Source organism: Alosa alosa, chromosome 22, assembly GCF_017589495.1.
Source record: "Alosa alosa isolate M-15738 ecotype Scorff River chromosome 22, AALO_Geno_1.1, whole genome shotgun sequence".
NCBI classification, from domain to species: domain Eukaryota; kingdom Metazoa; phylum Chordata; class Actinopteri; order Clupeiformes; family Clupeidae; genus Alosa; species Alosa alosa.
The window spans coordinates 12,086,411-12,113,263 of NC_063210.1; the positions used below are offsets into that span (position 1 = coordinate 12,086,411).

The window sequence follows — 26,853 nt, forward strand, 5'->3', positions numbered from 1 at the left end:
CTTAAACAAGTTTGTTGAATTCCCTCACCTCATCTAGTGAGTAAACTGTATTGTCAGACTAGGATTAACCCCTATCCAGCTTACCACTAGGCAAAACCTTGTTTTGGTTGGACTAAGCCTATTCAGTGTAAAAAAAAAATGGGCATCTGAAAATAGTTTAGTTCAGAGTCCTGATGTCAAAAAAAAAGTAATTTGGGCAATTTCTTTTTGTCATCTGGGAGCTGGCTCTATAGTCAGAACATAACAACTAAATGCAGCGTTGCCTTGTTTAGTTCTGATAGTGGGTTTCAACAGGAACATTTCTCCTGTGATCAGTGAGGTTTAAGTGATGAGTATTGCTGGAACATGTCACACAGTCTCATTGAAGGGCAAATCTGGTGTAAACTGATTCAAAGCCTTGTTGTTCGAGCTCACCAGGCAATAAACAATACAATAAACAAACAAGAACAATAAAATGTGTCATAACCTAGACAAGTTATGGACAAGAAAGTAAAGCTGACTCAATATGGCAAAAAGCCTTGGTATCTTCTTTCCATTACAGGGTTTCCCCAGGTTTGACCACCCCAAATAAGACTTTTTTTAAGACCACTTACATGAAAATTAAGACCTACATCACACCCATTATGCGTTTGTAAAACACCAGATCAAATCCATAATGACAATTAAAACAACACTTCCCCATGATGTGCTGTCCTCTCCTTTCGACTGATTATGTTGATTCATTGCTGCGGTCACGAAAACCCAAAGTATTGTTTATGCATATCCTAAGAAATTAGACTAGTGTAGTTGCCCAATGATACCAAAATTATTGTTTCGATACCGATACCACATCAAGAATTGCGATTTCGATACTTCTTCGATAATTCTTAAAAAATGTATTTGATTTGGGGGCCCAGACCACCTTGACATCATCAGTAATATTGAATATAGTGTTATCATTCACACCAGTGGGCATCCTAGATTCTGCTTGACTCTTTCCACACACACGGAAAATTATGGCTTATTTCATATGTTTCTATTTCATATACCTTCGAATTCATATAAAGTGTACAGTTAATGTATAGTATTTTTTAATCTGCATAATTACTATTAATCTGCTTAATTGCTAAACATATTTAGTCATTTGAATACTTAATATTTATTTTTAAACTATTACACCTAGGCAAATTTTAATGTGGTGTGTAGGCCTAGGTGTAATTGAGTGTTTGTCACTTTAAGAAATACGTGAGTAATTACTGTAGCCTTCAGTCTCACGGTTTTAGGCTAGTGAATAATAGTTGCACATAATGCATAAGGATATGTGGATGCAATTCATTGTTGTCTGTCATTAGATAAAATAAATGTAAATAAAAAACTATAAAGTTCATAGAAGGGATCATGTTCAATAATGATTTTAACACTAATTACGAATGACCTGAGCTAGCAGAATTAGTTAGCAAGGAGCTCTCTCCAGATGTAAAAGTTTGCAAAGGTTGCGCTGCCTATTTCTAAATGACATTAAACCCAATAGTAGACCTACGTACATCTCATAGCCTAGGTAGGTTATGAGAGGTGCAAGTGAGCAAATCAACTTGATATTAGCCTATTATTATGTGTTACCACAGAATCACTTAAGCTAAACTAGCAGCCATGTCTCAAGCTGTTTATGGCACGACAGCTCGCGATGTGTGTGTGAGGAGAAAAGACGCACAGCCACAGGCTTGGGGAGGAGGCACTAGAAGCATGCCTTGTGCACACAAACAAGAACACGGTCATTCTTAAAAGTATTGATACTAATAAAATTAGGTATTGTGACAACTGCTAATAGCTATTGCAACACTTTTTTGTAGTATCGGTTGCACCGTGCAACACTAAATTAGGCGATCTCTGGCGTTAATCAACCCCCTGTTGAATTTTCACATTGTTGTTGTTTTTTCCTATCCTAGAAATCTAGACGCACCCTAGCGGCGGCAAATTAATTTGCTCAGCCTGTACGTCTAGTATCAAACCATAGGGATTTCTATTGGCTGACGCCATGGACGTCATCCAATCACAGCGCTCTATTTTGTTAGAGAGTCTTAAGGCGGGCTTAACAGGATAGTGACAGTCCTGAGACAGTGAACAACAAGGAAGGTGGCTATGGCAAACGAAGAGCGGTTGTTTGAATCGGCGTTGGCGTCAACTTTGGAGGAGTTGGACTTGTGCTTTTCTTTGAAAGTTGAGCAACACAATGCACTTAAGTCATTCCTTTCGAAGAAGGATGTATTTGCCGTTTTGCGAGGTGAATGGCTCGATTCCAGACTATACATTTTAATGATATAGGATGGCCCACCAGGCTAGTTTTTTCCCCCATTTCACCTTGCTTGCAGGCTAGTATAATTAAAATTGAAGACCTTCTGTTAAAAAATTAAGACTTTGGCAACGGAATTTAAGACTTTTTCAGACCTTAATTAAGGAACATGACATTTAAGACCGTTTAAAGACTTTTAAGACCCCGCGGCTACCCTGCATTATGTCAGGAATACCAAAAGTACTTCTATACGGCTCTGGGCTATACTTCCCTGTCCATAACTCAGAATTGGCTGTGCCACATTTTCTTTTTCCTCTGAACAGCACACAGTGATTTCCAACAAGAGCTATGGATCAATTCGTCCTTTAAGTGATTTGTAAACAAGGAGTGCTTTAGGGTCAATCCGGTAAATCAAAGACAATGACTCAATATTACATCTAAATTAGCCCAAAACATTTAGCTCTGATCACTCAAGAGACACTGACAAATGTCAAGAACAAAAACAAAATACAGAAAATACAGTATACACCAGGGGTATTCAATTAATCTTCAGCTTAGGTCAGATTACGGAAAATTTCCTCAAGCAAAGGTCCAGAGCATCATAATGTTTAGGCTATGTATATGTATGTATGTATAATATATATATACAGGGGCGGAGCCAGAGGGGTGGCTCCTCACCCCTCTCAGAGGGGTGTTATCATTCACACCAGTGGGCATCCTAGATTCTGCTTGACTCTTTCCACACACACGGAAAATTATGGCTTATTTCATATGTTTCTATTTCATATACCTTCGAATTCATATAAAGTGTACAGTTAATGTATAGTATTTTTTAATCTGCATAATTACTATTAATCTGCTTAATTGCTAAACATATTTAGTCATTTGAATACTTAATATTTATTTTTAAACTATTACACCTAGGCAAATTTTAATGTGGTGTGTAGGCCTAGGTGTAATTGAGTGTTTGTCACTTTAAGAAATACGTGAGTAATTACTGTAGCCTTCAGTCTCACGGTTTTAGGCTAGTGAATAATAGTTGCACATAATGCATAAGGATATGTGGATGCAATTCATTGTTGTCTGTCATTAGATAAAATAAATGTAAATAAAAAAACTATCAAGTTCATAGAAGGGATCATGTTCAATAATGATTTTAGCACTAATTACGAATGACATACATGACCTGAGCTAGCAGAATTAGTTAGCAAGGAGCTCTCTCCAGATGTAAAAAGTTTGCAAAGGTTCGCTGCCTATTTCTAAATGACATTAAACCCAATAGTAGACCTACGTACATCTCATAGCCTAGGTAGGTTATGAGAGGTGCAAGTGAGCAAATCAACTTGATATTAGCCTATTATTATGTGTTACCACAGAATCACTTAAAGCTAAACTAGCAGCCATGTCTCGCTGTTTTTATGGCAACGACAGCCAAGCATATGTGTGTGAGGAGAAAAGACGCACAGCCACAGGCTTGGGGAGGAGGCACTAGAAGCATGCCTTGTGCACACAAACAAGAACACGGTCATTCTTAAAAGTATTGATACTAATAAAATTAGGTATTGTGACAACTGCTAATAGCTATTGCAACACTTTTGTAGTATCGGTGCACCGTGCAACACTAAATTAGGCGATCTCTGGCGTTAATCAACCCCTGTTGAATTTTCACATTGTTGTTGTTTTTTCCTATCCTAGAAATCTAGACGCACCCTAGCGGCGGCAAATTAATTTGCTCAGCCTGTACGTCTAGTATCAAACCATAGGGATTTCTATTGGCTGACGCCATGGACGCCATCCAATCACAGCTCTATTTTGTTAGAGAGTCTTAAAGGCGGGCTTAACAGGATAGTGACAGTCCTGAGACAGTGAACAACAAGGAAGGTGGCTATGGCAAACGAAGAGCGGTTGTTTGAATCGGCGTTGGCGTCAACTTTGGAGGAGTTGGACTTGTGCTTTTCTTTTTGAAAGTTGAGCAACACAATGCACTTAAGTCATTCCTTTTCAGAAGGATGTATTTGCCCGTTTTAAGAGGTGAATGGCTCGATTCCAGACTATACATTTTAATGATATAGGATGGCCCACCAGGCTAGTTTTTTTTTCCCCCATTTCACCTTGCTTGCAGGCTAGTATAATTAAAATTGAAGACCTTCTGTTAAAAAAATTAAGACTTTGGCAACGGAATTTAAGACTTTTCAGACCTTAATTAAGGAACATGACATTTAAGACCGTTTAAAGACTTTTTAAGACCCCAGCTGCTACCCTGCATTATGTCAGGAATACCAAAAGTACTTCTATAACGGCTCTGGGCTATACTTCCCTGTCCATAACTCAGAATTGGCTGTGCCACATTTTTTTTTCCTCTGAACAGCACACAGTGATTTCCAACAAGAGCTATGGATCAATTCGTCCCTTTAAGTGATTTGTAAACAAGGAGTGCTTTAGGGTCAATCCGCAAATCAAAGACAATGACTCAATATTACATCTAAATTAGCCCAAAACATTTAGCTCTGATCACTCAAGAGACACTGACAAATGTCAAGAACAAAAAACAAAATACAGAAAATACAGTATACACCAGGGGGTATTCAATTAATCTTCAGCGTCGTTCACGGAAAATTTCCCCTCAAGCAAAGGTCCAGAGCATCATAATGTTTAGGCTATGTATATGTATGTATGTATAATATATATATACAGGGCGAGCCAGAGGGTGGCTCGGGTGGCACAGTCCACCCTTGAGATTCGATTTAGCCACCCCAGGTGCCACCCCAAATCCTAGTCTACGATTGGCCATTAACATGGTGTAAGGCGGGACCTTTCTTGATGCACTTGCAGCAGTGTGAAGTGTCAGGCGTCAGAAATGTAAGTGGCAAACACACTTGCCTTTATTATTCTTGGCACAATTGAACTTCTTGGAACGAAAGGTTTCCCGATCAGGAAATACTCCTTAATACGCAACTTTGTGTAGGCTTAACAGAGGTAGCCTAAATATCGTGCCTATGACGATGACAGCTTTAAAAAAAAAAACATTTATTTCAATTGTGTCTCTGGATTGAAGGCAGAATGTGGGCTGTTCATGCTAAATAGATGAATGAGGGTCGGAGATTCCGTTAACAAAAACCTAAAGTTTTGCTAACATTTTTCTCCATTATTATCGTAAAATATGTCTCCATGCAGGGCAGGGCTGGTTCTAACCTAGGCTAGGCTACTATATTTGGGTGGGCTGGTAGAAATTTTGGGTGGGCAACATAGCAAAGCTGTCAAATTGGATCAAAACTAACATAAACACAAAACAAACACAAAACAATCAGTACTACCTAGCTTGAGTTGCTGCAGCCAACAGCCAGGGATAGGCAGTATGTCTGATACATGTATGTAAAATACAAAATAGTATGTGGTCATTTTATTTTATTTAGTTGGAAAAAAAATGGCATCATATTTTGTATCAAAATACTTTATAGGTTTGTAGTTTAAAAATAGTGCCAAATTATTTTGGTAAAACCAATAACCTACTTTTGGTGATGTGATTATAAAAGTGCAAAACAAGGAATGCAGCACTGGTGCTAATAATTTGCCCAGACTTGTTGTGATCGTAATATTGAGATTCAGGAAGATGAAATTGCTCACATACACAATACACTCCTTCATACCAACCTTAAGTTTCTTGAGAAAATAAACAAATAGACAAAAAAAAGCAGGTCAAATTATTGTAACAGCTACAAAAATAGATGGCCATAGAGTGGGGAAATGTCTTGGATGAGTATATTTTGTATATCTTCATTTACAGTAATATAATAAAATTTATTATATTTTAATGTCCCCATGATGGAATTTTTTTAGAACAGCATAGCCCAGTGACAGACAACTTAGATAATTAACTTTAATATGTTTGTATTAAATTTTATTCAAGTACAAAGACATTTTATGTGAGAGTAAGGTATTTGTGTTTTTTGTCCTTCAATTTATGAGTATGGTGTTTGCATCTGGTTTCCCCTAATGTATTTGTGCTAATTTCACATCTTGAGCCTGTTTCTGTTTATCTGGATGTTTTGCCTCATGCCACCCTTGAATCAGTGCCTCACTAGTGCCACCCTTGTTAAAAATGTCTAGAATCGCCACTGTGTATATATAATATTAGGATGGATGGATGGAGCCTAGTTGTAGATAGATAGATGGATAGATAGATACTTTATTGATCCCCAAGGGGAAATTCAAGAAGATTGTAGGCCTAGGCCTAATGTTTAATGTGAAATAAAATAAGTAGCCTAAAAAGCAACATTCGAAATGAGGAAAAATAAGGCAAGATAAGAGTGATTGGGGAGAAAAACTGAGTAGCCTTGGCTATTTTAAAGATCTTAACGTGAACTTAAAATAAAATTTGAGCTGAGACAAGGCTGGTTCCTTGAACCCATTAATCAGCCAGTTTAATTTATTTTTTTTTTTTTTTTTTATGTTGACCCGAAATCCTGGAAACCCAGGAACATCACGTTGTTGGGCAGTGAATGCATGTCGGCTTAACTAGATTGTGGTGGATCAATCATATTGCCTTCTTAAATCGTAAAATATTCTGTGGTCTCAGTTCACTGTTGAATGGGCCTAGCCTACCCTATGCTTGCTCAATATGCTTTGTCTAGTAGAGGTGCTTCAAATTGGCGCTTTTAAAAATCGCCTGTCTCAGAATAGAAGAGGTCCAGGGCAATTCTGTGCAAAACTGTCACATCCATATTTAGCCTAGTTGGCGTTACGGACGTGACAGTTTTGCGTGGTATTGCCCCCGTATCGTTATATAAAGCTCTGTTCTCGCTGTCTAGCTTCCTCCTCTTTGAGCAATCGATGATTTGAAAATAACTTACTTATCGTTAACTTAGATATCCATCTGATTGTTTCTCGTCCCGTCTCCTCTCCTCGCTCGTTTCAGGCTATCAGTCTCTTCCCCATAGTAGGCTAGGCTACTTTACTCACTGACTCGACTTTATCAGAATTCACAGATTTCACTGGCTGAGTAGCAGCAAGCGAAATGATGGTTCCTGAAGCTCCTGAAGTAAATGCTGTTATCCTAACCAACGAAACATTTAGCGCAGCTTTGAAATCTTACGTGAAAATCTAAATTAGGCTATTATGGTCTGGGTCCGGATAGGATCACGTCACGGTCCGGACTCGGATCGCGGTCCACCATTTGGTGATCCCTGGTATACACCATACAACAAATATTGTTGGTGAGTTAATCATTTTGGCCATGTCATTTTTTTTACTTTTGATGTATGTTCAGCCCATCTGTAAAATATCTTCATAAAACCTAGTGGAAATTTCGCCTCTATCATTTCTATAACAATGTGATTTTGTAGCTTTCATAGCTACACAGTTTGATGTTAACTGTATAAAGGTTGAATAATTTTAGTGCAATAGAGGTCTACCCTTTATAAAAAGCCCACCAATAATGCTCACCACAATTGGAAATAATTTAAAATAAGAGAAAATTACCCCAGCTTCATGGATGTTTTGGAACCTCCAGCCCTCGTAACAAAAAAGCCTTCTTGACTTTTATGGATTCCACAGCTGTCCATCCATGAGAGCGTTCCACAGTGCATAACGTAGGGCTGCAAATAAAAAGCAAAATCAATCTATCAGTGTGGTAATAATAGCTCTGAAACTGACACTTTCAGTCATTGATTTTGATTAGCTGAAACGTGTTCCTTTCTGTTGTAATTCCCAAGTTACACAAAGTTACACAAGGTTACACATCCTTGTGTACACATCCCTACGCAAAGAATGGTAAAAAATGAAGTTGTTACAAGCTGTGGCCAATGTTCCACTTACCATTGTGTGACAGTCTACATGAACTATTTATTGGTGTAGGGGTGTCTTTATAAAACCATCAACTGTGCATAAGTTAAGACAACCAGAGGAATACAATAAATCATCTGTTGGAAATTGATCTTAATGCCTCAATTAAAAAATGAGGAAAAAATCCAACCTTTAAACACACCAATATTCTTTGTGAATGAACCAGGTATCGTAAATTAATAAATGTTATTCCTTAAAATACAGGGGGCATAAGTAAGGAACCCCCTATGTTAAAGTCCCATAGAGGCAGGCAGATTTTTATTTTTAAAGGCCAGTTATTGAATGGACTCAGGATACTATGCATCCTGATAAAGTTCCCTTGGCCTTTGTAATTAAAAGATAGATAGATAACCCCACATCACATACCCTTCACCATACCTAGATATATCATGGTTTTATATTAGGCTAATAGCTGGTTTGATTTGCATGCTACAGATTCTATTAATTGCAAAAGAAATGTTGACTGGCAAGTTATTCATGACTGCAGATGCTGACTTGCCTATTTCACGATCCCTCCACTGCAGCAACGCTACTTCCTAGTTTACCTGGGTTACAAGAATGCCCTTTCACTCCTGTTACAATATGCTGTAATTTATAGCAGGTTAAACAAAAGTGAGAACATATTGTGGGGAAAATATACTTACCATTTTGGTGCGCTGTTTGTACAGCAATTTGATCTGATGGTCTAGCGTAGTCTTCCAGAGCTGCCGGCCTCTTTTCAGTGGAATTGAGCTGGAACCAGTTTAAACCAGTGGCAATAACGTTAGCTTCATCATCTTGACTGACATCCCAAAGACATTTTAAAATTCCGTGCATTTTGGCGACAGCATGGCTTAACACCATTCAAAACATACAGACTAAAGCTGTATAAGGCAAAGTAAGCTAGCAACGTTAAATTGTCTAACGTTAGCTTTATATACAAGCGGCACAGCCAGTGATGTAACTTACAAGTAGCTAACATTAACTAGCTAGCTAACTTTCTGTGCTGCTTCACCAGGTTGTTCAATTATATATTGAGTCTAAAAATATGCAAGAACGTTAGCAAATTACCAAAATGTTAATGTACCTTCTCTGAGTTTTCGTGGTGGCAAGTTCTGCACAATCCTTCATACCCACACACCGTTTCACTGGGCGCCAAATCTAGACTGCATTTTCTGGTAGGAGTCTTCTGCACGCGAGTTTGTCACGTCCGACCATCATAGACCTCTGGAGTCTAACTTGATTTCTCTAACTTGCTAACAAGTCGCAAGTTAGCTCTGGGGTAGCAAAAATCAAATTGTGCCGCCTTCACGTACCATTGATTATAATATCTACTCGAGGTTGAGGACAAAAGTGTGTTGAGGAAAACGTCTCTGTCTCGATTTAAATTGCCTCCCCTGCGCCGAGAATTTAACAGGTGATCTCCTTGTATGGGCATAGATGGTAGCTTTTTTGTAGGCGAACTTCAGAGGTCTGTCAGAGCATCGTCATGTGTGGTGGTCACATCACATGGTTAGGCCCATAGACATAATATACATAGGCCGCATCGACCGCGTAGAATAATCCATGTTTGACAGCATAGACAAAACTAGTTTGATACAAGTTTAATGAGTTAAATATAGTTCACAGTTGACAGAAAAGTTCCATCAACAGCATTATTCACAGTCCACAGAAAGGTTCCATAAACATTTAAGTGAGATCAGTGCCATTCAGACATCTGAGGGGTATTCCAAGTAGGCCTATGTGGTTTAGTGACAAACTTGGGTAAATTGACTCAGAATAAGTTGTAAACCTCCCAGTAGAAAAGCTGTATGATACAGGAAACATGGTTGTGTGTATTTTAATATTCATAGTGGGCTTAACAGTAATAGAATATTCTGATATATGATATATTATAAAGTGAGGACATCCAATATAAAAAACTGGGAACATAACTAATCCACTTTTTGACAGCATAGACAAAAACTGGTTTGATACAAGTTTTAATGAGTTAAATTTACAGAAAAAAAAAAAAATCCTTAACATTTTCAGTTCAGTGCCATCAAAAATAAAGTGATGAACAGACATTGGTGTGGCATAAAGGAAATGGAGTAACTGGGTTCAATATCAACAGCATTTTGTTAGACAAGTTCCATAAATATTGTAAAGTGCAAGTTTGTAGGTTTGTTTCTGATCCTTAAAAAACAGACATTGGTTTGGCATAGTAAGTGTAACAGTTCATCAATTCAAGACAAAAGGTGACTTGTCACTTGTACAGTGTCAATGGGTTCATCAACAGCATCTGTTATTTACAGTTCACAGAAAGGTTCCAGCCCCAATGAAGAGATTAAATAAAAAGGAATTAAGAAACATTTTAGAAACTGCTAAGATCAACCCGTTCATTGCAATCAGTAAAGAATCAGGGAGTGTCTTCACAGGCTCAGTGAGACAGAGTTACCGTCATGCAGTTGGTTCTATGATTTCAACAACTGGTGCATGTCATTTTGTATGTTCCCACCTTGCTAAAATTGCTTGGGTACACTTTGGCTGAGAACAAAAGTGCTTCAGACAGCAGGTGGGCAAATAAGATGGCATAGTAAACTGGGTAAACTCCATAAAAGAGGACTGAGTCAACCAGACGATGGGAAAATGGGACACAGAGTGGCGAATGCAGGTGATGAAGGTGGAGCTCATAAATCAAACATTCAGTCACAGTGTAGCAGATGCCCTGCAGTACTGCAATGAAGAGCTGCACCTTCCTCAGTTCCAGGGGTGTGAGGAGACCGTTCAGTTCATTCACAGTCTTCTTGAACAAGGCAGTTGTTCTGGAGAGATCCAAAATAATAAATAATTGAATGAAAAGGAATTTGAGAGGCATCTTATTCTTGTTAATCAAAGTCAAAGTCAGCTTTATTGTCAATTTCTTCACATGTTCCAGACATACAAAGAGATCAAAATTACGTTTCTCACTATCCCACGGTGAAGACAAGACATATTTTTCCAATTTAAGTCCACAGACAAACATAACATTCAAGTAAACAAAAAAGTAAGTAAATAAGTAAATAAGAGGGCACATATAATAATGAAAAAATAAGAGCAGCAAAATTTGGTTGAAATTGTGCATAGACAGTCAATAAAATACTAGTGCAAAGTCAGGGTACCCAAGTTAGGGTAAATGACATGTGAATAATACAGTGTTGGGCAAGCTACTTCGAAATTTTAGTGAGCTAAACTATCAGTTACTCTGCCATGAATAAAACGCTACACAAAACTACCACCCAGTCAAATGTATTAGTAGCCTAACACAAACACAGCAGTAGGCTAGTTCACTACATAGGAAGCTACTTTAAATTGTGCTAATTTCACATGACAAGAAAAGTGTAGCTTGTCTGGCTAAGCTACTTGATAAATAAAGAAGTTGAGCTATTGAAAAGTTACTTTATTCAGGAAATAGTGAGGCTACCACCAACACACTTAGGCTACAAGTAGCAGCTAGCGATTGCCCAATAGGCTAGTCTGTGCCACTTGTGTAAAATTCACCGCCAAATCTAGTATGATTTATTTCTACAATAGCCTTCTTGTGTCAGTTGTAATCTAAGTCAGTGTTATGGAATATGACTTATCAAGTCTCAGTTCATAGCCGGGTGAACACCGAGTAAACATAGCCTAGCTAGATGGCTACGATTTTCATACAGTAATATCAAAGATTGCTCCTTCTCAGCTCTCTGGTAATATTCTATTCACAAAATACAACCAATAGTACGGTTATGTTTATTCTTACTTGTGAAAAGTAAATCCCCCGAGTATGGTTCGCCGATTTGAGAAGGAACATGCTGCACAGTGCTGTCATCTTCTGTCTTCTGCTGCAACACAACGAGGAGTATGACCGGTCCAAGATGGCGGCCGCATTTCTTGTTTCCAGCAGCCAATGCGGCGTCTATGTATATTATGTCTATGGTTAGGCCTACTGTTTGCAAATGTGAACTTGAAAATATGTGCAATTAAAACAAATAAGCCAATGAAAATCATTTGAGAATTGTTGTACAACAGCTAGCGCTCTTACAGATCAGACTAATTTATAAAACAAATTGTTCTGGATGAGCATTACATTAGTTCACTTAGAGAGCTCTCTGATGGATAAGCCTGAGTAAAATATGAGATATATAAATTGAGCAAGTCTGAGTATTGTATAAGCCTTTGCTGAGATCTCTTTTGTAAATCAAAAAAGGACTAAACTGAGATGACTAGAATGAGAACGGTTCAAGCTTGTGAAGAGATCTCTTTTACAGAACTGATGGAGCCTAATCTGAGATTTACCAAAATGATCTGAAATGAGAATTGCATGAGTTTACAGAGAGAGCTCTCTGGTGGATCAGCCTGAGTAAAATATGAGATGTATAAATTAGACAACACTGAGCATTATTTAAAATATTGATGAGATCTCATTTGTATATTAAAGGAGTCTACACTGAGATAACTTAACTCTTTTGCTCCAGAGACAAACCTGAGAAGCTGAGACAAAAGCAATAATCTCATTTTTATATCACTGTGATCTCATTATTGTCTAGGAGAAACAACTGAGAAAGAGAGGAGCTGTCATTTTAACATTTTCTTTCCTCTGGGCTAGCAGCACACTTTATATCTATCCCCATTTACCACTAAACATATACAACTCTTACAAAGTTTATCTGATCCCCCATTATCCACAAAACACACATGTGGGTTTGGGGGCCAATATGGCTGCCCAGGGGTTTGACATCAGTCACATGACTGTCACATGACACTACATCCAATATGGATGCCAAGGGGGGCGTGGCATTGTTTGACAACAGACACATGACTGTCACATGACTTTACATCCAATATGGCTGCCCAGGGGTTTGACACCAGTCACATGACTGTCACATGACTCACAAAACAATAACAATAACAAACAACACGTGGTGACAACCACATGGCTAATTTGCATTAAAGGAGGCGTGGTTATGACGTGATTTATGACATTTCAGGGGGCGGGGCTTATTTTTGACAGATAGTTCATGATAAGGACTACTGACACACATTTCCCCTGATTCCTGCAATACAACACACAATTCAACATACTAGTCCCACTGGGAAATTGTGAGGGCTCACTCTGTAGTAAGACATTTTTAGCCTTAAAGACATTTCCATATGTGTGTGCTGTATGCTTTACTCATGTGTTCTTTTAGTTCTGTTTGTAAACAAGCTATTCATAGAAGTGTATGAGTGAACAGAAATTGGGTTGATGAAAGATGTTTTGCATCAGTGTCATTCTTCCTCAAGGTGATTCGGCCTAAGTGCTTGTTTGTTAAGATGGAAAAGGTCCTGAGTTGGAGCGGCCATATCCTACTAAGGGGGTTGGCGCCTTCATGTATGTTAGGTCAGCCCTTGGAGAAATGTCACTGATGTCGGTTGTTATGGGGTACATCCTTGTTGGGCAAAACGGGTAATGTGCTCATCTTGATTCCTGACATACTATACTTGGAGACGTAAGCTGTGCCAAATGTCTTATAAGACGTGTGCCTTTTCTTTGGAATCTCACACTGTGTCTGTTAGCAACACAATGTGGGTCTCCTGTGCCGTGAATAAAGCTGTCTGAGATTTCTGACTTGACTACTGACTGGCTGAGACTTTGCACAACTGATTGCTAAAAAACCTAGACTGATAGCTTGCACGCTTTCTGAGCCCTTTACCTACAGTAAGTCAGCATATTTGAACGCTTTACTCAAGGCAATTACCTACAGTACATACATATTTGCATTCAAACCAGCTAATAGGCTAACTAAAATAAAACCATGCCAATTTCTAGGTATGGTGAAGGGTATGTGATGATGTGGGGCTATTTTATTTCCAAAGGCCAAGGGAACTTTATTAGGATGCATAGTATCCTGGAACCATGAAATAACTGGCCTTTAAAAATAAACATCTGCCTGCCTCAATGGTAATTTAACATATGGGTATACTTATGAGCACCTATTGAGTATTTTAAGGAAGAACATTTATTTATTTATTTACGATACATTATTCATTCACAGAGAAAATTGGTGTCCTTAAAGGTTGGGGGCTTCCTGATTTTTTAATTAAGGCATTTAGATCCATTTTAAAAATATGCATTTTTTTATTCCTCTTTTTAGGTAACTTTAGCATGTGTTTGCTAAAGGTATGTAAACTTCTGGTTTCAACTGTAGTTACAGTAGATGACAGTTGTGTGCTAGATGACAAATCTGAAAAAAGAACAACATAAATGTTTTTGTTTTTATTACTGTTACAATTGTTGTGTTCTATAAAATAGAAATTCACACTGTCCTCATGCCCCCAAAAAGCAAGCCGTAGGCAACGGTGGCAAGGAAAAACTCCCAGCTGAAAGCTGGAAGAAACCTTGGGAGGACCCAGGCTGTTGGGGGAACCCATCCTCCTTGGGCTGGTGCTGGAACAGCAGATGGATGGAGCGGTGTTCAAGAGAAGCTGAAACAGGAAAAGTCAGGCTTATTAGTTTCACAGCACAACTAATGTTCCCTTTAGACAAAGTGAAACATTTGCCAGTATCCACTCATCAAATTAAAGTTTGCTTATATCTAACCATGGGTATATAGTTGTAAAAGATGAGGTTAACATACAAAACAAAACCACATATTGACAGACAGAGGTACAATTTACAGTTGCAATGATGTCCTGTTCATACAAGTAAGACTTTAAGTTAAAACTTCATCTTTACACTTGCTACCTTTTAGTTGAGAGTTCCCGCTGGAGCTGAGAGATCTGCTTCCACCATGATTTCTCCTCGTCCTCTATGTTGTATGATACTCATGTTTGTGTCAGGACACATTTAGTTTGAGTCTACTTGGAGAGAAGACATTTCTCTGATTAGCATAACTAACCTTCTTGAAAGCTGCGTACACATTGACAGCGCTCACTCGTCACCTGACCGTTTTGCTTTGCCTATGTACAGTCCCTGTGATTCACCTCTAATTTTTGAAAAATGTAAGCATTCCATAGGCTCTGATCATTAGCCTCTTCGTCTCTGGTTAGCATAACATTCCAGAATGTATCTTGGCATCATGCCATGCAAATTAACATCTAAATCTGCCTTACCTTGGTGACAATGTCCCGATACTTCTCATACAAACCATACAAGGAGTTTCATGATGACAGTTCCTGTGTGTTTGGTAGCAGCAGTTCCTGTGAAAATGACCTCTCTCCTCCCCCTGGAAACGTCTTTGTGTTTCTTCCTTAGTTGCTTCTTTTGCACCACTGGGCACAAAATACAAAAGAACATTTCTAATTGTTACTCTTTATTTGTTTCAGCCTTACAGGGAGGCTACACCAGGTACGTGACTGAAGCGCTTCTTTGGCGTTATGTCCGCCGCAACAATTTACTTCCGATCATGGAACTGGTTAGACAAGACGTGTTAGCGACACGTACCTAAAACGTCTTCTAAAACACTTTAGTTTGCGGACCTGGTGTAGCCTGGGTGTTACAAACTGCATGTTTATAAAGGAGGTTTATCTAGCAGCAATCTCACTGACCTTTCGTCCTGTCCTCGTCATGTGGTGTCCTGTCGTCTGTTTTTTTCAGAACTGTATATTGATGCGGCTTGCACTGCTCCTCGCTTCTGACAGCACAACCCGCATCTTGCCGCCCCATTCGTTGGCCTCCTGCTCGGCAACATGTGCTTTCTTCCTTTCCTCCAGGCGCCTCTTGTTCTCCTCCTCCGCTCGCTCCACCTCCTGCCTCTTCCTCTCCCTTTCCTCTATAAGCCACTGCTCGTTGTTCTTCGCATTTTGTTGCCAGAGCAGCTGTTCATTCTGTTGCTCCTTCAGCATTTTCTCCACTCTCTTTCCATAACTGGGTTGGAAAAGGCGGAAGAAACGTCCTGGCGCTGCAGCTATTTTGTTTTTGATTTTAGTAGCTTTGTTTATTCTTTTTGTCCACCTCCTGTTGCTTTTCTGACTTCTTTTTTCACATTTAGCCTTTAGCTTTAATGCCCTGTATTCCTCTTTCTCCCTCTTTTCCCATATCTTGCTGATCTCTTTCTTCCGTTTCTCTTCTTTATGCTCTGCCATAAACAATGCTTTTTTTATTTTTCTCTCCTCGGCCAACTCCATCTGAATATTTTTTATCCTCTTCCTTCTTTATTTTTTTCTGCTTGAGCTTCTCTTCCTTTGCTTTTTCCTTTTGTTGCTTTTGCAGAACCTTCTGCCTCTCCTTTTCCTTCTTTTCCTCATCTTTCAAGGCCTTTTTATATTCGTTCAAGAGAGCTTTCAGGTTGGCTGTCTCTTGTTTCAGCTCCTTATCAACCCTCTTCTGGCCTTGTTCTATTTCGTTCTCTAGCACCTTCAGTTCTTCCCTCGTCCTCTTTTTCAGGTCAGACAGCATTATTTTTTTATTTTTTTGGAAGTCTTTCTTCTTCAATGCCAGCTGGTCTCTCTCCTTTTTGTAAGACGCCCTTGTATCTTTTTCCAGCTGTTTCGCCAATTCCAGTTTATTTTCCGTTGTCAGTACCAAGTACTGTAATTCCTTTAGTTGCTGGGTTGGGTCGTCCTTGTTTCTTGTGGCCTCTTCCTGTTGAATGCTACTGTCCTCACTCTCGCTGTCTGTCATCTCATCCTCTACACTGTCCTCTTTATTGTTCATAGAAGCCTGAAAAACAAATAAAACTATTTAAAAACATGATTATGGACCATTCTACACTCATGCTAATTTTTTTTATTTAATTTCTGACTCTTCAAAAGTAGAAGTGAGAGCACACTGGTTAATAAGTCCCTAGTTGGGACCACATTATCACTTCTGAAATGCTAAAACTAAATTTAGAAGTCCAGTCAACATTCTCCTACCATTTCACTTTAACAAAATCGAAACTAATCAAGGTGAACTCACTCTGGCTGGTGGTGACTGTGTTCCATTCCTCCTGGCCACAATTGCAAGACTACTTGCACAAATCAGGGTGGAGGGTGGTTCATGAGAGTGGTCTCTGAGAGGTAGGTCTGGCACAGATATTAACTTGTGGGGGAATGTACACTTCGCTTGGAAAGAGGAGCAGTCGGAGTTTTCAGAGTCAGAGTCTGACTGGCCTCCATGGGACCACAACGAGTTTTGAGACAGGAAATTAAATGTAGATGTGCACTTCAAACCGCTGGACCTAGGTTGAGCGGTGACATCTTTTCCTTCATTCTCTGAAGAACAAGGGCCAGAGGAAAGAGGGGGTCTTGATGCATGCTTCCAACCATTGGGCAGAGGGCGAGCAACAGCACCACTTTTGTTATGATCCCTTTCCTTCACATTTGTCAATGTACACTTGGCTTGGGTCGACTGGCTTGCTTCAGATTGATTTGGCTCATGAAGTGTGACAGGTGAGGAACAGCTTTGTGATGTGCGCTCTGAGCCTTGCTGTAACAGGAGAGCAGCAGCATCAGTCTTCACCTCGTCCCTCACCCCTGCCAGGGTCTCATCCTCGAGTTTGGTCCCATCCAACTGCATTGTATCAGCTTCCCTCTGCAGCCTGTCCCTTTCCCATGCCTTGATCATGTAGTCATGGTCCCTCCTCATCTGCTTTATCTTGGCAGGAAGGCCTCTGACATCCAGATCCAGGATCTGTAATTCAGCCAGCTTTCTTTGCCTGGTGACTATGATCAAGTCCATAAGGTCACTTGCTCCATCCATCTGTCTCATCTTTCTTGTTATTTCTGCAACCTGGGGATGTGGGGATTCAGGAGAGACCTCAGTTGCATTAGCGATGGCTGTATCTGAAGGGCCAGGTGCTTGCAGTGTTGGTGTTTGACTCTGGTTCCAAGAGGTCCTTGGTTGACACTGAGTTGACAACAGTGGAGGAAGGGCAGCTTGGGACACCCTGTGAATAGGTGACACTTCAGGGAATCTGATCATCATGGTGGGCCTATAGCCAAGGGCTGGATGTCCGGGGAAAAGCAGCACAATCTGCGCTTTGGGCGGAACTCTTGCCTGGCATCCACATATCTCATTGTTTGTATTTGTGCCAGCATAAGGTCGTCTTGACTGTGTAGGTGGAGCAGCTTCAAGTGGAATGACTTTACGCGGAGCACCATTAGATCGAGCGACTTTAGGTGGAGCAGCCTTAGATGGATCAGCTTTAGGTGGAGTGGCTTTGAGTGGAGCAGCTTCAAGTGGAACGCCTTTACGTGGAGTAGCATTAGGTGTAACAGCTTTACGTGGAGTAGCATTAGGTGGAACAGACTTTAGGTGGAGCAGCTTTAGGTGGAACGACTTTAGGTGGAGCAGCTTTAGGTGGAGTAGCCTTAAGTGGAACGACTTCAGCTAGAGCGGTTTTAGGTGGAGACTTTGGTGTAGGCTGCAGCTCCCACACTGGCTCGAGAGTAGTACCAGAGGAGGTGGAGGAGCATCGGCTTTCCTCAGATGTTTCAATCTGTTTGAAGAGGGCAAAAGTGGAAAATAAACTTTTCTGTGTTAATAACTGTTAACTGGCTGAGTACAGGTGCACTTTTCCCCCCCTTACATACTGCAATGGATCATGTTTTCCTGCACACTGCGCCCTCTGTATGTATAGGCCTCTCTACATACCTCCTCTTCAATCCCCCGAGAGCTGTCCGCCCGTCGACCAACCATGCGTCTTATCACCCTCAGAAGGCGAATGTCTGATGGGCTTCTCTGCACCTGCCATGCCACAAAGACGTTCTAGACCCTGTTCTGTAATGTACCACTGTACCTGAGGCCTCAATTCAATTTAATTCCATTACATTCAGCTCTTACAAGTCCATGCTAATTCAATTCCACTCAGTTCAATAAATTCTTAAAGTATTCTATAAATATTGTACAGATCAGTCATACAACACCCACCAGACACTGTCTACATTGATGTTTTGTAGTGTCATACATACCACAGAAGACCAAATTGATTCCTGGCTGCTGCTTAGATCAGGCTGCAAAAAATCAGTTCAATTCAGTTACATTACATTATTCATTTCAGTTTAACACTGTTTCCCCATCTTTGTTTGGGATGAATTACTACTTCAATCAGGAAATAGCAGTTGGTCAATAACATTCAGAAGGAATGAACTATGACTATGGACATGACTTACAGGCTCAGGGTAGATTTGTGTGCGAGGCATCTTCAGTTCTGAGGAGAAGAGACTTGTCTAGTTATGTTACAATATACTCATAAATAATAAGAGTATGATATTTGAATTAACATGCACATTGACCAATGACCACATTGATCTTTCCTTAGACCACCTTAGATTATCAAATAAATAAGATATGCCTTTGAATATAGCATTAAATTCTGAATGTATTAGCCAATTCATTGTAACTTACCAGATCACCTATTAGGTTATGTTGTAGTCTGATGTGGGTTTAAATCTATCTTTCACTCAGCAATACTTTTTGTGTCCTTATCTAACAGTTGCTGTGGTCAAATGAACTTTTATTTCGTTTTAACTGGTTTTAAAAACAAGGCTCTGAGGTGACGTACTGTACTGGTCCATTATGACATCATAATAACACTATGGTAACCAGTGTCAAAGGGTCTTGACCAAAGATTCTTGAGCGGAGCGCGTAGCTCTAGAATATTTGGTCTTGTCAAGACCATAGACTGTAAAAAATAGGTCAAGACAGAGTCAATTTCCTGCTTGCCAACACTCCCGTTTTTCCCGATTTCCTGTATTTCAAGGTCATTTTGCAGAGGACCCCACCCGTTTTGTTAATTATCCAGGAAAACTCCCATAATTTGCAAGACCATTACATTTATAAAATCACAGACCCGTTCATTTTGTCTGTTAATCTGGCATTTAACAGGTTGCAGGTTGTGTGCGAAATAGACACCCTAAAATCACAAATCACTTAGCTAGGCTACTTCAATTTCAATCCTTTTGTCATGAAACCTGGCAACGTGTGCTAATCAAGCCCTCTGGCTCAAGGAGTAAATTCAATTGAAAGTCAACTGTTGTCATCCCCTCCAAGACATGTTGCTTCAATATTGCAAAAGTAGGCTAGTAGGCTACAACGACTGCCTACGGAATATATCATCTTAAAGCTGTTTATCCAGAGAGAGGCAGAAAAGTGCAACATTTAGGCACTGGCAGAGGGCTATATGCAGACTAGCAGGATCAGGTGTTCTTTATATTTGTTTAAGCACCTGCGGTGATTGGTGAATGGACTAGACTTTGTAAAACGATGTTGTAAAATAGGCTAATAACTATTTTAAAAAATTGGACCACCAGAATATTCTGGCGCGCCAAATAATATTGTTGGGAGGGCAGCTTTGACCGCCTGTTGCCGACCCAAAGATAACATAGCAGCCTATATGAACGTTACCAAAAGATCAAAGACGCATCTCTCAAGCTGCAGCCACCATCAACATTTTGTAGAATTGAAAACCCCGCTTCGTTTAGACGTCATTGCCTGAGACTGATGGTGGACTATTTTAGGCTTTATTGGAAATTGTCTCATTACTGCCGGTTCTGTCTGCTTTACATTTCAATGACTTAAGCGTGTGTTCACTTCATCCCATTGCTATCATGCCCGCACCGACTCTCCAAGCAGTAAAATAAACTCTTCCAGACATGCATGACAGCTGACGAACATAAAAATCACTTATGATACACCTGGACACTGAGCCCAGGTAGGCTGCTCTGACTTTCTGACGAGGTTTGGCATTGACCTGAAAATCAATTCCCTTTTTTATCTGTCAATTGAACAGATTTCTTTGTGCGAGTGTTCTACTTATTGCATGTTTCAAGTTGTGCAACTAGCCTATACACGATTAGCGTGAATGATTAAGACCTCGTGAGGAAGGGAGTTGGTCTATGCGGTGCAGCGTCTTGTGATTTGGGCTTTGCAGCTTGCATTCATCCAGCACACAGCACTCTGCTCTGCCGGCAGTATGGAGCTAGTGACTCGAACAGTGGGGTCTGTCGTCTCGACGATTGCCGATCTTCTGCGCTCCTTCACGGATCTATTTCTGACTCAGCCCCTTGGAGCCACACTACGCTACCTGGAGGAAACCGAGCTAAAAACGCTGGATGGAGGTTTGTAGTCACTTTGAGGGAGCTATTCCTCTGTAAAAATCGAAAGTTAATTTTAGTTAATTGAGAGTCTGACTGGACTAACCGGCCCGTTCTCAGTTTAATGACATTTCCAATAAAGGATTAGGAAACTGGAGTGAGTTCAAAAAATGTAGAAATGTAAACCCTGCCAATGAGTTCCAAATAGGCTCTGTGTTAGACTATATGCGCAACCAGATAAACTCCGTATTAATAATAATAATAATGATAATGATAATAAACACACCCCTTTCACATTCCTGTTTACAATTCTGGTGTTTTCTCAGAGAAGAAAGCAGTGAAGGCAAATACACTATGGGAGAAGTCTGGGGCTGTGATCATGGCAGTGAGGCGTCCTGGATGATTTCTGTGCAGAGAGGTATACTTACACACAATCACACGCACTGTTGCTTTAATGCTTTAATGATAGTTTGGTCGATGTGACTGATTCAATCCTGTTATAGTGTCAGTTTTGGAGTTTTGCAACAATTGATTTGCAATTTCCAGTGTATGTGGAAGGTGTGGTTATTTTATGACTGTGTGTCTGTGTTTGTGGATGAGTGCTTTTGTAATTGTGTGGGTGTGTGCATTCATGCCTGTGTGGGTGGGTGGCTGTCTAACCGTGTGTGTGTGTGTGTGCATTCACATTCTTCCAGGAGGCCTCTGAGCTGTCCTCTCTGAAGCCTCAGCTGGATGAGCTGGGCATCCCTCTGGTAGCCGTGGTGAAGGAAGACGTCGGAGAGGAGGTGCAGAACTTCAGGCCCTACTTCAATGGAGAGATCTACTTGGACGAGAAGGTGCCATCCTTGCTTTCCAAACCCTGCATGTGCATAACATCCACAGTTATGTCTGCTTGTCTTCTACTGAAGCCAAGTCATTTGAAATTTGCAGCGAAAGGTGCAGTTTCAGCTCAACAGCTAATTGAATCATACCCCTGCCTTCATTGCCCCTCAAGCAATAATCATCTGTAATGGTGTATGGCTTAGAATATACACAGAGGTGTGTACACAGCCAGTACCTGACTATGCAATGACTCATATTGCACTGTGTAACATTGTCGTCACAGCTAGGAGCATGACTTCTTTGCGGTTTTAATTTAATTGGCTACGCCCGCCAAATTATTACCCAGTAAAAATGGGCAAAACTTATTACTTTTACGTCCTTTGCTCAGCAAATGTGGATTAGCACAAATGTGTTTCCCTCCCTGCCCCGTGCCCACCCAAATCCTACAAATACCTTGAAACCAGTGTCCTGACCGCTGCCTTGACTGGCAACCTCAGATTATTCGTCTGGTTGGTGAAAACCCAGACATAACATTTCTCAATAGCATGGAATGGGATGACTGTGGAAGCAAAAAAGCTTTCAGAGTCTGTGTTTTACATTTCCCCGTGGTGGTTTGAAGATAAGTCGTTAATCAAGATAAATAACTGAAATGTTTAGAGTTTTTATGTGATACTTACTGATCAGACAAATACAGTATATAAAAACTGCAAAGATTTAAACAGTAGACCTTGGCTTGTGTTTGCTCCGTTTCCCTCTTTCTAGCGCCGGTTCTTTGGCCCTCGGGAACGTAAAATGGGTCTGTCGGGGTTCCTGCGGTCTGGGGTCTGGATGAATGGTTATCGGGCTTTCAAGAATGGTTTCCTGGGGAACGTTTATGGAGAGGGCTTTATCATGGGAGGAGTGTTTGTCATCGGACCAGGGAGTCAAGTAGGTCCTTTTTAATTTTACTCTCTATGCCACATGCTTCTTGGATTCATCCTATAGTCACACACACACACACACACACAGGCTTTCTATGTAAGGCACCTATCCATAAAAATGGGGGGGGGCTGTTAACATGAACCCTTTGACCCCTTTTAGGGAATCCTCCTTGAACACCGAGAGATGGAATTTGGGGACAAAGTCAACATCCGGCACGTGGCTAACGCGGTGCGTGACATCCAAATGGAACTGGTGCCTGTGCCTGAACACTAGCACTGACCCGGCGGTCGCCACGGCAGCCCATACTGGGATTATGACATCACTTGAGCCTTAAGTGTCTGCTGTTGAGAAACCTCAGCAAATCTCCTCTTGGGAGTTTTGCTCCTTGGCCAACTTGGAGTTGCACAATGTGGACTTGCACACGTTTGCTTAATAATACAAGGAGGGCTGAGTGTGCTGTGCTGTGCCATTGATGAAGAGAAGTGTGGTAGTACCTATGAAGGACTGTTTCTAAACTCTTTGACGAAGCAGTCTTGATGTTTTCACACTTTCACCTACTCAAGTCAATGTAATGCAATACAGACAGACCAGAGAAAAGTCTATCACTGCAAATAAATGGCTAACACAAATTTGTGTCTGACTTTTTTTTTACCTTAACATAGATGTGCATTTGAAGCCTCATCACTGCTCAAGCATGTTTCTTTTGTAGTTATAAACTAGAGCATGTTGATTGGTATTGGTAACCTAACAAAGAAAAGGCAGAGTACAAGTAGATGTCTGCTGAAAGAGCGAAAGAGTAGGATTGTCATGGTTTGTTTTAATGGAGGGGTTTGTGAATGGGTGTGGCTTGGGTGTGAAATGCTGCCAAAAGCATTCTCAAAGACTGCTCTCTGGTTGAGGAACTTGCTTAATCAGTGAAAGTATTCTATCTCTTGCTGTAATTTTCAGATTCACCATTGCACTGAGAAGTGATGTACCATTATCACTAATATTTCAGGTTCATTAGTTTTTATATTGAAAGTCTGAATTGAAATACCCTGGAAAATGCTTTTGACCCAGTGACAAACTCAACTTTGTCCCCTTTCTGCTTGGATTACACAGAAGTCACATGCGTCCCCTTCAACATCCTGTTTTTTAAAAAAATCAAATGATTAAGTAAATAGCCGTGCAGTCTATGAAATGAGATATGTAACACTGACTGCTGTGTTGAGTCACAGCGCTTTCAGATATAACCTCCGGAGTATATGAGGAGGTTTGTCAAACGGAGGTCCTACCCTTCGGATGATTCAGATATGATGCAAACCTGCGGACCTAATACTGACCTTATACGGACGTACACGCACATTACAGAATCATTACAGTGATCTTGTTTGGGAAAGCAGAGCACAATGACCGTCTGTTTCATCCCACCACTGGCAGGGTCTGTGTGCTCTGTGTTTTATTGGCATGACTCTACAGTGCACAATATTGTGAAGTTGTTTATTTAAAAAAAGTATGAACAAAACATGAATAAATAAAACAAAAGGCTCATATGTTATCACAAATGAAGACGTGTCAATTTGATTAGTGACATCACTTTTTGTCCTATGATCTGTTATGGCTTGCTGCTAAGGATAAATCAGATTAGAAGATACATTCTATTCAATGTTTTCTTTTACTAATGAAAAGTAGTATGCCTGTCTGTATGAGTGCTTCCTTCACTAAATATGTTAACCCAACTCTGGAGAGCAATTGACTTTAGGAAGAGCAGTTTGACGATCCCTCCCTGGTCTAGCTTTGATCTATGCCAGATCAGGTCCAGATAAAGGCCTATTCCAGAATTTTACTGTCGAAGTAATCCAAGTACACCTCGGTGCAACCTGTGGGTCTACGGCAGTGACCTATCTGCTCCAGTAGGGGGTGCTCATCAGCCTTAGTGCACAGAGCCTACGGCTCCACTGTGTGCCTTGCGGGTGAAACGGAAGCTTTTTAGGTTGCCAGCGGCTGACTTGATAAAACACTCTCAATATCAAAGGAAATGTCACAAGTACTACTGGCTTTATGAGTTAGAAGTTAGCTAGAGTTTCGTGTTTAATATGCTTTTACACAGAGTTGAACTGAATAGTAGGCCTATGCCTAGGCTATAGCCTGACTGGTTTAAGTGAATAGGCTACATTTATGCTATTGGTATCAAGGCTTTGTTATATGGTGTATGCATACCACCTATATACAATGGCCGAATTGGCGCATAAATAACTAAACGCCTTATTTCAGTAGCCAACAATAATAATACAGTCCGCTAGAGCCACATTGTGGAATCTGGTAGAATGCCATCATTTATACGTGAGTTCCTTCTCGTAAACAGAGCCCTTGAAAATGCCTGCATAGGCATTTAGTGTAAGACTGGCGTCTTCAGTAGCCAATGACAGGTGCGCCTCGGCTTATAGCGGTGCTCTAGAAAGCCAATCAATTCTCAGGGGGCCAGACTCACCTTATGAAGTAAGTGCACTTGCGTCGCTGTCAATGAGAGGTCATTCGACTGAACTGGGATGCAGGTAATGTTTTGATAATTTGAAGTTATCGTAGTTCATTTATTTCCTAGATTTCCTAAGTAATATTTCGGATTTAGGAAAAGTTTTGTGACTATTGTTTAAACCGCAAATGTGTATGCAGCCTACAGGTTACGGTCTACTGTAGTCTTCATACATATACTATTAAGACTATTCTTGCTGTTGTACAGAGTGTGCAGCTCCTTCGTAGGTAGGCTAACAGGTTAACGCGTTATAGAAATATCGTGTTGAGCTAATTGTATTTGGTCACCATGTGCACCTGTCCAAAACAGCGCGGTATCTACAATGTTGTGTTTTAAGTTTTAAGTTGATATTTCTGTTTTACGGGTAAGTGTTTGACAGTAGGTAAGCATAACAATTTGCTCACATAGGTAGGCTAAGCATTTTTTTTTAGTCACTTTAGTATGCTTTCTTATGCAACAGAGCGTGTGACTATACTGTTGCTGGTTGTCACGTTCCTTCGCTGTCCGAGGTGCTGACGGCTGCGGGGAAATCCGGCGCCCGACAGTGACGCCACCGCCCCTCCTAACGCAAACACCGCTACCTCAGGTAAGCTAGGGGAAGTAAAGTAACTGGCCTTGGGAGAACCCATGTGACTGTTCCTATGTGGGACAGGTTGAGTGGAGTGGCCGGAGTCTATTTCGTTTGCAACTAATCAACCACGATACTGATACTCTCTGTGTCTTGTTATTTATATCAGTGGTGTGATGAAAAATAGATGATTATGTCTCACTTCAAACGAAAGAACTTTCACCGGACAGCGTACGGACAGCGTGTTCCTCTAGTGAGCGTCCAAGTTTTGCTGTTGTTTTTGTCTCTGACTTGTGGTGTGCAGCGAGACGGAGCGGCATGTGCCAGAGCGTGACTCAGAGGCTTAGAGGGAGATTCTCATGTGTCCTGCTGGTGTGCTGAGATGAGGATGAGGAGGAGGATGCTGTTGGTTCCACTGTCTCTCTGACATCTTGATGGCTCTTCAAGGATGTAAATAAGTTTTCTTAATAAAAAGTAGCCCATGCTGGAATTAAACGTTTCTTCTGTTATTACATGAAAGCCTAATATTTTAATTAAAGAAATATCACCTCAACAAATTCTGTGCTTTTTGTAAGTCCAGCATGTTTCTATATACATCTATATAAAAAGTGTAAATTAGACACAATGGTGAATATATAAGTAAAGTGTATAAATTAAATGATATGCATGTAGTAGGTAGGCTCATATGTATTCTGCATTCTCATTCTGCAGGGTAGAATGGACAAGCATCGGTGACATCAGATAAGTGGGCACTCTCCCGTGCCATGGCGCACTCGTCTGGCTCGGCCCCTCGGAAGCCCATGACCTCCGCACAGGGGTCACACGCGGCCCCTCCCACAGTGGTACGCAAACAGCAGCAGCAGCTGCGGAGTCGCCGCAGCGACCGCTCGGCCTCGCCCATGGGTCGCGTCATCGTCATCCACTCCCCAGAGGAGGGTAAGGAAG

At 40.6% G+C, this 26,853-nt stretch overlaps 3 protein-coding genes across 5 annotated transcripts in view; 2 read left to right on the forward strand and 1 right to left on the reverse strand.

Annotated features, from left to right (window-relative positions):
• Positions 1 to 14,330: 14,330 nt before the first annotated feature.
• LOC125287143 (chromatin assembly factor 1 subunit A-B-like) lies at positions 14,331 to 17,975 on the reverse strand. 2 transcript variants are annotated; one of them, XM_048232692.1, is made up of 5 exons: positions 16,968 to 17,975; positions 15,617 to 16,730; positions 15,182 to 15,340; positions 14,814 to 14,926; positions 14,331 to 14,554 (listed from the first exon to the last, which is right to left on the reverse strand). In XM_048232692.1, exons 1-2 carry the CDS (start codon positions 17,973 to 17,975, stop codon positions 16,140 to 16,142), a joined length of 1,599 nt encoding a protein of 532 aa, XP_048088649.1. In that variant the 3' UTR covers positions 14,331 to 14,554; positions 14,814 to 14,926; positions 15,182 to 15,340; positions 15,617 to 16,139. The 2 variants fall into 2 exon arrangements, with proteins under 2 accessions (XP_048088649.1, XP_048088648.1); XM_048232691.1 differs by having other exon boundaries at positions 14,814 to 15,340.
• A 2,707-nt stretch (positions 17,976 to 20,682) lies between these two features.
• Positions 20,683 to 23,457, forward strand: LOC125287159 (peroxiredoxin-like 2A). Of its 2 annotated transcripts, XM_048232719.1 has the most exons (6): positions 20,688 to 20,703; positions 20,923 to 21,109; positions 21,412 to 21,503; positions 21,781 to 21,921; positions 22,670 to 22,834; positions 22,988 to 23,457. In XM_048232719.1, the coding sequence occupies exons 2-6, from the start codon at positions 20,965 to 20,967 to the stop codon at positions 23,099 to 23,101; spliced, it is 657 nt and encodes a 218-aa protein (XP_048088676.1). In that variant the 5' UTR covers positions 20,688 to 20,703; positions 20,923 to 20,964; the 3' UTR covers positions 23,102 to 23,457. The 2 variants fall into 2 exon arrangements, with proteins under 2 accessions (XP_048088675.1, XP_048088676.1); XM_048232718.1 differs by having other exon boundaries at positions 20,683 to 21,109.
• Positions 23,458 to 25,342: 1,885 nt separating this feature from the next.
• Positions 25,343 to 26,853, forward strand: part of LOC125287130 (PDZ domain-containing protein 7-like) — a 15,416-nt gene continuing 13,905 nt past the window's right edge. Inside the window, exons 1-4 of the mRNA XM_048232665.1 lie at positions 25,343 to 25,362; positions 25,801 to 25,926; positions 26,213 to 26,358; positions 26,620 to 26,844. Of these exons, the coding sequence (XP_048088622.1) occupies positions 26,673 to 26,844 (172 nt within the window). The 5' untranslated portion in view covers positions 25,343 to 25,362; positions 25,801 to 25,926; positions 26,213 to 26,358; positions 26,620 to 26,672. The remainder of the gene's footprint in view (positions 25,363 to 25,800; positions 25,927 to 26,212; positions 26,359 to 26,619; positions 26,845 to 26,853) is intronic.